Source organism: Aptenodytes patagonicus, chromosome Z (genome assembly GCF_965638725.1).
Source record: "Aptenodytes patagonicus chromosome Z, bAptPat1.pri.cur, whole genome shotgun sequence".
Lineage (NCBI taxonomy): Eukaryota > Metazoa > Chordata > Aves > Sphenisciformes > Spheniscidae > Aptenodytes > Aptenodytes patagonicus.
Genome location: NC_134982.1, coordinates 25375360 through 25388793, shown reverse-complemented (window position 1 = coordinate 25388793; position 13434 = coordinate 25375360). Strand labels below are relative to the sequence as shown.

General features: G+C 40.4%; 1 protein-coding gene across 4 annotated transcripts in view; it reads right to left on the bottom strand.

Moving 5' to 3' along the window:
• The window catches only part of MAST4 (microtubule associated serine/threonine kinase family member 4), a 313910-nt gene that overhangs the window by 182347 nt on the left and 118129 nt on the right, over window positions 1-13434 (bottom strand). For 2 of the 4 annotated variants that reach the window (XM_076361644.1, XM_076361645.1), the window contains one exon: window positions 9483-9557. The exons of the other annotated variants lie outside the window; for them this stretch is intronic. In XM_076361644.1, the coding sequence (XP_076217759.1) occupies window positions 9483-9557 (75 nt within the window). The remainder of the gene's footprint in view (window positions 1-9482; window positions 9558-13434) is intronic. 4 annotated transcript variants of the gene reach the window in all.

Sequence of the window (13434 nt, the reverse complement as noted above, 5' to 3'; positions counted from 1 at the left end):
GCCACACTAGAAAAATTGAGACTGTCTGGAGACCAGCAAGGTAAACATTAACCCCATTTGTGACAACAGCTTAGTCAAAATGAACGCTTTATTTTTTCACTTCAAAACTGTAGTTGCATATTTCTCTCAACAAGCTGAAATTCAATTATTTCCTACAGGGTTTTATATGCCCTCTCCTCCCAAAGGAGAGCCCCTTCTAGCTTAGGAAGCCACATTCTCATGATCTTTTGTCTTTGCCAGTATTACAAACCTAAACATTGCTCTTCATGGGGCTTCTCCATACATGTTTCCTACCTTGTCTCCTGCGTGTTTGCCACACTTGCTGCTGAACTGCAGAAGGCTACTGACACTACTCCTCTTCCTATATGGTAGGAAAGAGAACATCCCCACCACCAGCTGTTGCATGAATCTTCAATTACTAGTCAACATTCCAAAAAAAGAAAAATTTATTTCAACCTCTCCAAAGACAATAAGGCAAAAATCCCATGATCCTTATTGATATTACACTGCTCTCCCTGCTGCTGTCACCCAGTTTCTCTAATTAGCTGCAATCTCAATTTTGAGCATCCACTGCAGGGAAGACAAGGAGGACAAAGGTAATTTTTCTTTGGGCATTTGAATGCTCTTTTTAAGTATTCCTTTCCTTATCAGAAAGGGATCATAACACAAGCATTAGCAGTCTGCTATTTTTATTTTCATCTGAAAGTCTCAAAATGTGTGCAACAACAGATATATCTGTTGCATCAATCACTGGTCTAAAAACTCTGATGCAGGCAGGAAGCTGACCTCTAGCAAAGACCACCTTGAGGCACAACCTCAGTTTCTTAATACTGACAATTTCACTGGAAAAATCCTTGACAAAACAATGCAAATTACTAGACCAGTGCTGGACCACTGTGTATAAGAATTTGTAAACTCTTGACATGAAATAAATCACTGTTTCAGCCTACGCAAGGTTTTCAGCTAAAAACCACAGTGGACAGACAATCCCTCTTACTTACAGAAGGCAAAAATGTAACAGTGATAAATCCTTTTCCACAATTTATATCATTACTTGGTCTCTCTGCATCTGCTAGCAATAAAGTCAGGTATATTTTACAGTTTTTGTTTGGACTACTAACATTCTAGGTAAATTGAGATTAGGACCCAGATAATCTTTTTGTTTATTGCCATTTTATAGCCAATTTCATCCCCCTCCTTGTCCAATATGGCAGATGGATTGTTCCAAGTCAAACTACAGTAAATCATATCAGCAACTGTATTAAGTTTGTGCAAGCATTACATTTTTTTAAATTCCCTTTTACCTTTGACTGATAATCCTATTTATACTGTCTTAATAAGGTCTAACAGGATAAGTGAAGGTTATTCGAATTTATACCTCTATCTAGTATGTTTGTCTGCAAGTTTGTCATGAAATATCTACTAATTAATTGGAAGAACTTTCCAAAGGCTCAGCAATTTCTTGTGTGACTAGTCTCAAAGACCCTCCTCCCCCCCCCCCCCCAAAAAGATGAAAAAGGATTAGGACAAACACCTTCAGTTACGCGTCTATTCGACATGAAACAAAAGTTAAAGAGTAGCCAACCACAGTTTCTTCTCTACACTTTCTAGCTGTTTCTAAGCCAGCAGGAAGCAACCCAATCCTCAACAGAGTCTGCAGTAGGGAATAGTATAAAAAAATTCCTCCTAGTTCCTATACTGATTTATATGAGTCAACTGGCAGGCTAAGTCCAGCAGCTTTCACCTTTCCTGCAGTCATGCCACCAAGATACTCAAGTAAAGGAAAGCACCAGCGTATTTTCTATGAAGATAAGTACATGCAGAATAAAATAGTTCTCTGGAGCAGAAAAAAACCCTGTCTTTTTGATGACACAAATCTTATCTCAGTATGGTTGGAGTATCTCCCAACACTGGTTTCCTCCCCATCCCAGTTCTTGGTAAACATTTCAAATTCTAGCCCACAATTTGGTCCCACTCCATCCCTTTTTTTTGTGCCCACACTATGCAGACATTCCACACCTAAAGGAGGATGTCTGTCCACTAATTTAACCATATCTTAAGACTAACTTTACATTTCTGTAATATTCTTTTGCATACATACTAGCATTTATGCTAGCCAAGCAACTTCTAATACTATTTCTACCACAGCTATTTCTATTTTTAATCAATTCGGAGGCATGCAGCACCATTGGGATGGAAGCCACACATTTGAAGTAACAGCTGCAAACATCTAATTATAACTTGGTATTACCTTCTAGAAAACTGAAGTTTTAGTAAGGAGAAAAAGTAGTACTGTGGATTTATTTTGTTTCCGTTTTGGGGTAGCAGGTTATAAAACCTATCTAATACAATGAATATTCCACTACTGACAGACTGACTTGTTCAGGAGATTAATTTTATAAGGAAGACAACCTTAACTTGCCAAAGAGAGGATCCATTTGTAATATCTGACTGCAGACTATCTTCTTCTTCTATTTATACATCTGCCAGTCTCTCTAACCTTTGGTAAACATAACTTTCCAGCAATCAATTGGCCATCAAATCAAACTGCTATCAGCTGTTGCCAGAGAGGAGTGCTAGGGAATAGTATTTCTCTGCACTCCCCTGCCTACTGGATGTTTTTTTTTAAATGAGCAGCTCCTGTGATGAACAAGTTACAGTAATATCCTACTCTTGGAGTAGACTCTTCAATTTGTGCTGAGTTTACAACAAAAAGCAGTAAAATTCTAAGAGTGCATGTGGGTTTAAAACATACTTAAGATGTGGCCTAGCAAGATATACAATAGCATCTGATCCACCTAGCCATCAATTATTGATAGCCATAAGTAAATGGTTATTTTTACTGAGGTTTTCCCCTATTTAAGACCTTCAATCTAAGTTTAACAGGTGGAGACATGGTTCTCAACAGTAAACTATTTCTTTACAAGTCATGAGTCACTGAGGTAGGCAGAGAAGAAAACAGTTCTAGAAAACTTTTATCATCTTAGAAAGCAGAGTATATGCAATAGTGACTACTGTAACTCCAGAAGTGACTTCATAAGCAAGAAAGTCTGTTTTTTAAAATCTTTATTTACAGATGCTGCAGAAATCGTTCAGTATAAGTTGAGGTAAGATTACCATGCTCTGTAACTAATTGATAAGGTACTCAACACCAGAATGACTTAAACAAACTCACTCTCTCTCTGCTGAAATGTCCCCTTTCTTCACAACCGGCTTGGAGTTTTTCATTTGATTCGTTCTACTGTCGACACAATGTGTCTACACACTGTCAGTGTTTTTTTCAAGGTAACAAAATCAAAGTAATCTTTGTAACTGTTACCTACAAGTGTTCCCAACTTATACCGGCGGCCTATCTGGAATACAGCCTTAGCCTTATTATGTATTGAAACACAGTAAGAGTTTGAAAATTGTCTGAATGCTTTCCCTTATAACTCCTTCTCAACCTCCATGCTCCCATATCAAACTGGTTTTTATTTGACTGTTACCTTTCCCAGCTTTATAAATGTTGTATTTCATCCTTCAGATCATTACTCCTGCAGCACTTTCTTTAACGTTGTTTACCTGTGTTCATATTTGTTACCCACAAAGAAGTTCTAGCAAGCAAATTACCCAGCAACCTTTTAAATCAAGCTTCTGTTTCAAGGCACCACCAAGTAATATAATATATACAGCAAAAGATATGTAGAGACTACATCTATACTGGTTTTATGTACGTCTGAGAACAAACCCTGCTCTGTGGGTCAAAGCAGACTAGTTAGAAGCCACAATGTTTCAGCATCTTTTGTACCATCTATACTGCTTATCAGCTAGAAGATGCTATGCTGAAAAGGCCACTTGAGAGCTTCACATTACTAGAGGAGGCAGAGGCTAGCATGCAGCGAGTACCACGCCCTTCAATCACAGGGTAACTCAGGCTGGAAAGAACCTCTGGAGGCCATCTGGTTCAACTGTCTACTCAAAGCAAGGCTAACTTCAAAAGTGAGGTGAGGTTGCTCCAAGGCCTTTGCCGGTCAAGTTTTGAATACCTTCAAGGATGGAGCCCTCTGGGTAACTTGTTCCAATACTTAAACACCTTAATTGAGAAGAATTTATTCTGTCTATTCAGATTTTCCCTTCTGGCAACCTGTGAGTGTTTCCTCTCATCTTTCTGCAGTGCACCTCCATAAGTGACTCTATCTCTCCCCCTCTATATCCGTCTATTAGGTAGTGAAAGACAGCCATTAAATCCCATCTCAATCTTCACAATGCTGAACAAACCTAGCTCCTCAGCTCTTCCCTGTACATCATGAACCCCAGCATCCTTCTTGTACCAGGGGCCCAAATCTGGATGCAGTTATTTCAGATGCATCTCTTATGTGTCAATTAGAGGGGAATAATCACCTCCCCCAACCTACTGGCTATGCTCTTTGATTTTACCTACTTTCTGCATGCCCTGTGATTACGCCAACAAATATATAAAGGTCCTATTCATACCTTCAGCAGCTGTTTAGCACTAGTTAGGTAAGCATACTAAATACTCCCGCCACTGTGTGTTGCTGCTCATTCTGCTGTCAAATGGTCACTTTCACACCCAAAACATGACACGAGGCAAATAAGTACTGAATGGATGAAGGAAGTACTTCCTTCAATACCTGGAGAAAACAGAGTCCTCACTCTCAAAACATTTTTATTACTTCCTCTCTCAGATGCAGGTATCAGTCTCAACCACTTCCAAGCTTGACCCAAAAAAGACTGAAGATACGAGGTTAAACAGATGGGAGTAACCTAGGAACCTAGAACCACCACCAGCTATAGGCCCTAAAATTGAGATACAAGAGAAAATCTTTAGAGAAGGGGCTCATCATCATTGTTTGAAACCCAGCTTTCCGCAACTTGCATCTAATCAATCAACCAATCATAAGGTTGGACACAAGCTCATAGTTGGCCAAGTTCACAGCACTGTATCTTTACAACTCTACTATCTTTTGCCAGGACAGGCCAAGATCCTCTCCCCTCAGGAAACATTAGTCTCCACATCAGAAGTCAACACAGCGTGTCCCTTGCTGCTTTGGGTCACACAAATCACTAACCCACAAATGGACTTCCATCCAGGTCCAGGACAATCTGCAGAATGTGTGCCAAGATGCAGGTGAATCACCTGTAGTCAGCTGGTGATTCAGACCACAGGTAGAGGATCTTCTGGGCAAGATGTACCTCAGCATCCTCTGAATCACTGCTGCTGCTTTCATGAGATACACTGCCTTGCTTCCAAGTCTCCCAGTTAGAGTTGTTCTCCCATACCCATGAGGTTAGGAGCCAGATGCCAGAAAGGCAGGGACCAGACATGCAGAACAAAACACCCCTACAAGCCCACCATGATGCTTTCCTAGGCACAAAACCAGTACCCCTTTACCAGTCTTTGATGGTCATCTTGTCCCACCCCTAAACAGTGTCCCTAATACAGGCAACAGTCTCTGCAAGCTGTGTGGCCTGGGCTTCCATAACATCCTGCCACCTGGGCAAACAGCTGCTACACAGGAAGGCAAAATGAATAAAAGCAATCCCACCAGCCTTTACACAGCCAAGAGACAACATACTATTTCAAAGTAACAAGTTTGGTTGGTTGGGTTTTTTGTTTGGGTTTTTTTTGTTTTGTTGTGTTGTGTTTTTTTTAAACTAGAAAGAGCTGAATCAACAAGCTTAAAGAAAGGCATGTCAGCTTTGTTGATGGCAATTTGCCATCTTCAGTCTAAAAGCAGGAGGCAAAGTAACTCGTGCTTTAGGATGGCAACAAGACCATGAGACTGCTGGCTTCTGTGCACCTGCCACCAGGAGCAACTGGCCGCTCTTCCTGGGGCAATAAATTCAGACCGAGGAATGTGATACAACAAGCTGCTAGGGAAGCTCTGCCAGTCCTGTTGCCTTTCTACACCTTCCTACTTCTGGAATTACCTGCACAGCTGACACTCAGCCCTGTCCTCCTACTCTCCATCAGGAGAGATTCTCTGGTCCTCAAAGCCCGAAGAATGGATGACCGATGCCCTGCGCACCCAAGTGTTGAAGGGGGCTGCCAAGAGGACACTGCAGCAGGTGAGTCTGCAGAGGTACACTGAGTAAGCAGGTTAAGTCTTTGGTACGGCTTGGAAACAGGCTGCACTGCTGTTGCCTTTTGAGATGACTGGAGTCCAACTTTCCCAGCTGGATTCACAACTTTGTAAGAGAAAGTTGTGGGCTTCCTTCATCAGCTGCGTTGCAAATGGATTTCTTCAAGCAGAGTGGCTGGTCAGGTTGTCACAGTAACTACTGGTAAGGGTCCCTAATGCCACACAACAGGAAGGAAGAAAGGTGACAGGACTCTGATGACACTCCTACTGACTTGCAGCAGTCTGCAGGTGAGTCTGCCAGAAAACGGCAGTTCAGGAAGTGCAAGCAGGAGTACAAGGGAAAGACAGTTTGTCTCTCAGAGGCTCTGTGCTAGGACCACTTCCCTACTCTGCTTTCATAGTAATCTGAATGGCAAATACTGAGAATCTCACACTGCCTGAAGCATGCCCTTGGAACATAGATGGGCCTTTGAAGACAGTACATCACCCTTGCTTGTTACGCAGCGCCATGTGCTACACTTCACTCCAGCCAAATCTGCTCAGGTAATCTGGGGCTACTGCTCCCACCAGCACACAACTAGCTGAGGCACCTGCTGCAGGACAGGTTTGTGTTCATCCCTCCTCATGAGTAGTCTCAGTCCATGGAATAGTAGTCCAGTATAGCCCCAACAGTCCTGAGCAAAGGTGTTGAACACAGCCCTCTCACTGCTCTCATGTCCACTACCAGGGCCTGTCCCATGCAAAGCAGCAAACCATGCCCACCTTGTCCCAGTATCACAAGCCAATATCCCTACTCCAAAACTTCCTGCTGAAGGGCAGCTGTTGAGCTGCCAAGGCCTATTCCAGATCCTTCCTTCCATCAGCTGAATCAGCCTCAGTGTGGTCCAATCATGGGCGAGCATGATGTTTCCCAGACTTGAGACCTAGAGAAGTATGAGGCAAAAGCACTTAATCAAAGCCCCTGAGTTTGATTCAGGCACAAAAGAAGGGAAAGGCATGTAGGAAGGAGTGGGAAACATGCAGAAATTACCTCAAGTTACCTCAATCAGACCAGGAAAGTACAGTCCTCTCAGCTGTAGCAGTTGATTCCAAGAACATAGCAAGGGTGGTGGGTGAGAAAAAAAGGCATATATCTAGGACATAAAGCACAGCAGCTATTTTTCACTGAGAAATGTATATGGGAGAGAAGGAAGGAAAGGGGTGGCTGTCAGCACAGATGGGTGCAGGTACCTGTCAAGCAGTTTTATTGGATTGCCATGTGGAAATACTACCCACCTAGTGAAAGGTTCTCAAAGAACAGGACTCAGAAGACTACTGTTCCGGGATTTCATCATTGTTTTGCATGGACAGCGAGCAACGAGATCAGGTGGGTGATCTGCAGGCTGGTCCATGCCCCTGGGAACTATGAACTTGCAGTTTTTCTCTTCCGTCATACAGTATTGGCTATGAAGCAGTGCTTCTTGTTTGCCTCCTTTCTCCTTCCTACCGCCACATTTTAATCAAAACAGAACACTCAACCAGAGCTATGTTCCTACTGTGTGTTGAAGAATCTTTTCCAGGCAGATAGTCATTCTGAAGCTGCTGATAATGGCTGTAGGGGGAGAAGAGGAGGATGATGTGGTGTGGGATAACAGCCCCCCTCTGGACACTGGGCTGGTATCCAGCAGCGCTGAGCTGCCAACTGACTTGCTCCCAGTGCATCAGGATGTCCTCCCAGCAGCAAAGACACTGACTAAAGGGCAGTGGCTAAGGGCCCTGGAAACACCAGTCAAGACCCTTTCTGGTCCTTCTGTCCCAAACAAGACAGAAGTGTAACTACTGCAAAGGTTGCTCTGCAGATACCAGATCGAGCTTTTGACAGCACACCTACCTTCGACAAGGTGCATCCAAGGGTACAGTAGGGCACTGGGGTATGGTGGAAAACTGCTGGAAAACTAGGTAAGAGGAGGGAGCAAAAGCTAGCACAGCTAATGTCCACAGAACTACACTTCGGTATACATTTTTCCTTTGGCTTTCCACATTAGGGACATGGTTTAGGGGGCATGGTGGTGTTGGGTCGACGGTTAGACTCGATGATCTCAGAAGTCTTTTCCAACCTTAATGATTCTATGATTCTGTGATTCAGGGAATTACCTGGAGTGATTCTAGTGTACATTAATGCACACAGAAAGTGGCTCGTCAAGAGAACGGGCTCCTTAAGAGACAGTACAGACTCACTCAAAATTAATTTCTGCTCTTACTTAACTAATCCTTTTTAAAAAAAACAACATATACTTCACTCAACTTTTGCATCTGTAACCCCCGAAATGTCCTTCCCCAGCCCCCCAAAAGGATAGCTTAGTATTGACAACGTTGTTACAGGCCAAAAGGAATAAATACAAGCTGGCAACAGCAAAAGTCAACACAACTAATACTTAATGAGTCAACACATTTAGCAACAGAAAGAATCGGTCCAACAACAGTGATTGGACTAATAACTTAGAATGCAAGACAAGACAATGTGTGTCCACTTTTTTTTTCTCTTTCTTAAAACCAGGGCCTTTCTTTCAAGACCAGGACTACTACCATTGATCTACTTCAACCTGTATCAAAGGTTGTACGTAAATATTGCGATCAATTCTGCAAGTAACCTAAATCTAAAGGAAAGCAGAAAATGGGATTTCTGGGAGGTGGTAGTAATGGATACACAGTTTCATTTTTGCTGGACTCTTACAAAAAGGAGCAAAAAATAGACACAGTTGAACGGTTACTGATGCTCTAAAATATGCATTATAGTACATTTTATTAGCCTAGAGAACGAAAGTTCCATAGTAACATCACGCTCACTGAATATCTCAAACTGTTTTGTGTACAGTTAACAAAAAGCATGTCTCTAAAAAGGTGGAACAATCTTACAAACTAACTGGTACAGCTATTATATCTGCTAATATAATCTTTCGATGCCAAAGTCTTTTTTTTTTTTTTTTTTTAAACTCTGAAGCTTTGTATCACAGCTTGGTAATAGACTATTTGATTATTTTCCATATCCTTGCCATTTTTTTAATTCAATGAAAGCCTTTTGTTTAAGAATGAGACAAATGAATTGCACACGTTTAAGAAAACAGACATCACACAAAGTAATAAAAACAAAGTAGAACACTTCATACAGTTTCTATTTCACTTTGCAGATACAAAAAGAAATCTCACCCCAACTTTTTCAAGAAAGTACAACAGCTGCACTTGAATATGAATCTCTCTAGTGCTGAAGTTCACCTTTAGAGACAGTGATTGTATCACTTGCAGACGAGTAATAGTAACTAAATCTCCCACCAAGCACACAGAAGAGCTTCTCTTTAGTAACAAATATTCTGCTGACACAACATTCCATTTTAAAAATGGTCCTTCAATAAAGGCACTCACTTTTGTAGCTGCTGGTTCCACTAGTCTCTGACGGTGGCGTGCTGAGCTGAAATGACTCTTCTGAGGCGCCCCTTCCTGACAGTGAACGGAGAAAGGGGAGGAAGAAGAACAGAGAAAAGGGGGGAAATGGATCGTGGAGGGGTTGGAATGGAGGATGTTGGGGAAGGGAGAGGGAGAGTATTTAACTGAACTGTATTTTCACTAACTTTGCAAGAGCTTTATTAAATCAATTTCAATAACACCACCATACAAATATCAAAGAAAAATGAAGCTTTTGCCAGAAGCAGCCTCATGAGGCTTTTATTATGTATTATTCATAATCATTTAATGACGCTGTCTACTATAAATACACATATATACACACATACACATGCCTACTTCATTTCTAGATACACACATTAAAGTTGAAAAACCATTAATTTCATTCTTCCCGAGTATATACATTATCTTACATTTTCTGTATCAATTTAAGAAGTTACACACAAAAGAACCCAACACACTAGCCATCCCACCCAGAGGGATCCACACTCTAACCCAAAGACTAGCAACTCTTCTAGTAAGATACAACTTTTTAGATTCACATTCTCCATCCAGAGCTTCAACAGACTATCAACTACCTTATGTTTTAGAGATTTTTACCTAGCAGCGATTAATATCTTTTCCTGAGAAAACCTGAGAAATAGCAGGCTCACACATGTAAAGGATAAGCATTTTCTCTTAGAAAGAGAAATTTGAAAGAGCATTCAACTGAAAAAATAGAAGCACAACAGTCTTCATCACCTGCGCAAAATTATTTAGGGTAATACCTCAGCTACAGCCAGTCTTAAAACTACCTGGATTTGCTGGAGCTGCAAAAGGAGGACTGCCTCCTAGGCTTCGAACAGTGCACCACTTGGTTGTCTATTCTTGCTATTTCTTGTGATTCCCTCTTACCAATCAAATTTGGTACCGAACAACCTCTAGAACACAGACCAGTCTGTCCCTAAACTTCTCCTACATGGATGGAGCTGCTCATCTTTCAAGAAAAAAAAAATTACATCCACATACTCAAACTGCTTAAGTACCAAAAAATTGAAACTAGAAACAAATATGAAGTTTGAGCAAAAGTATGTATTTTGAATATCTATAGTGTATAATCTGAAATTTTACAAAGGTAAAACTTAGTACTTGCATCTCCTTTTCCTACAATGAAAGGAAAAAATACTATAGATTTCAATTTCTTTTGCTGGTCTTCCTGCCTCTCAGGCTTTCAGCAGATCAGATTATTGGAGATTTCATATTCATACCTTCCCCTTTACTGAAATTATCTTGATACTCTTCAGACATCATAAAGCCACATTGAAGAGGTGCTACTCTAACACATCTAAGAAAAATTCTGAATTAAGGTATTAGGATGAACAGCTTTTCTGGAAACTGATTCAATTTATTCCCTACTTCTTGACAGCCTAAATACATACTTTCAATTAAACAGCCTTGCAATGTTTTAACCACCTGAAACAACAGCACTTGCTCTGTTTGCTGTCAAAATTAAGAAAACTTCTAAGTTAATTTTCTGTATGAATTCTACCAAATACGGCATCTGAATTTTCAGGAGATAATTTGTCACAAGCAGGACTGAAGATTAAGCATCTACTCTGTCATTTCTAGAAACTCTGGGGCAACCACTAGAATTAACATGCTCATTAACTTCACAAACATTACTTTTATCAAAAATAAACAACCTCTACAATGAACCCTCCACTATGTTTCAAAATTCAGCCTAAACACAAATCATTATCTGACCTTACCAAACTTTCGGCATTATAAAACTTTAGTATCTTGATATGCAAAAAACAATAACAAAATGCCCAGGAACTACTTTAATCTGCTTCTTTACCATCAGCAGTGTTGCTGGAATTTGACTGGTGGATTCATTCCTTTCCAGCAACAGGAAAAAGGCCCATCACCATCACTTAGAGGCTTTGTAAAGAGAGGCAGGTTGCTGGAAAAATCTATTGGATGCAATGAACTATGAGTAGAAGACTGTCTCCAGGAGATACATTTTTCCATGTGAATAACCAGCTGTATATAGCAGGAAAAAAAAGGAGCAAGAACATTGCAAGCCACTAAGTGAAGAAGCAGCAAGAACCAAGCAGTGAATCAGTCAGAACGCCGACGAGGAGGGCTGCCAGTCAAGAAATGCTTTGCTTTTTCTGTCATCAGTTTCTAGATACTCAATCCTATACACTCAAACCATTAGCTGCAGTTCCTACCAACGTTCTAATAGAAATGCAGGTGGATATGAGAGCATAACTGGTTTTGCTGAGCAACAGTAAGGAAACAAAAACAAAATCAAGAAAAGAGGATAAGAGATACTGACAGAGTTTTCTAGGTTTGAATGAATCATATCTGCGCACTCAGTGTCCAACCGTAACTATTACGGTGTCTTTGGCAATAACCATAAAGTACTCCTCCATCATGCTTGCTATGAGTAACTTTACCTCATGAGGCTGTCTTATAGCAACAGACCTGTGCAAATTAATCATGTGAATACCTCATCTTAGCCTGCTTACTGACAAATTGCTTTCTGAAATTAACTTTAACATACTAAAATATATCTCCTGAAGGCAGTCTTCTATTCATAGATCATTGCATCCGTTAGATTTTTCCAGCAACTTGCCTCTCTTTACAAAGCCTCTAAGTGATGGTGATGGGCCTTTTTCCTGTTCCTGGAAAGGAATGAGACCACTGTACTCAACCTATGGAACGCCCTGAGGCAGCCCCTGGAGAAAGAACCATGTCAAAAAAATTAACTCTCCTGGAGAATAAACATATCCAGAAGAAGTCATACAGAACAGCCACAGTTACGCAAGCCAATTAAGCACATGCAAAACTATGCACACAGCTCTGCTGACTTCAACATACATAGACAAGTACTTCCCAACTAAGGCTTTTCACTGCCTGTGAAAAGCCTTAAAGAGTGAACACTTTCCTTTCTTCAGCTAAAGGGCCCATTTTTAAAAGCTGACTTCAAATGCACAGATTGAAACATGGAGTCTTTAGCATTTAAATTCTTCATTAACAGCTTTTGTAGAAAAATATTTTACAGAAATTACATTAATTTACATAGATGTATAAAAATTATGGTCTGTACTGAAAGTCAAATATTCTGCTACTGAACTACTTGATCATTTCTTCCAGCATACTCACTCTACCAAATGTAATGATACGTGTTGAATAAAAATTAAACTGGCCTGTGACCAAATATGCATGTTTACTTGCATAGAATGTGGAATAACAGACACCTTGAATATATTGTTTATTTCTCAGATCACGAAAGACTATCAAATCACAGAACTAATCGCTTAGATGCGTTATTTTTGCCAGTGTTACTTCTGGACAGTAGTACAGAAGTACTAATAAGACAGGAAACAAGGATGGTTTAAGCAGATTGTTAAAAGTCTTAGGAGGAAGGGAGACCACAAATAACTACTATAAAAATATGTCAGAGCAAAAAATAAAACACACCAGAAGAAAAAACTCCAATTCTTTCATCAGTGCCATAAAATCTTAAGAATGACTTATACTTTAACAGGTGATAACTAGATAAATAGGAACACTTCTACACACCACTGCTTCTGCTAGAATTCAATGAGAGCATTTTCTACTAACATACACACACAAAAAACTAAGATAATGCAGGAAGAAGTCTCAAAACACTAAACTGTCTGAATAATTGTGCCAACCAGCCAAATCTGGAGTAAATCTTAGGTTTGCCTGTAACTGCATTTTTTTAAGCTAGTTTTAAAATACAGTGCTGTTTCTTGTCAAAGCACAGGAATTAACCTGAAGAGCTTCTTTTTTGGCTTTGTGCTCTCTTCACAATTTTTTACGTATGTACAGGGGAAAGCAAAGTTTTAATTAATATGGAACATGAGCACTGTTACTGAAATCAGGAAGAAAAGACGACAAA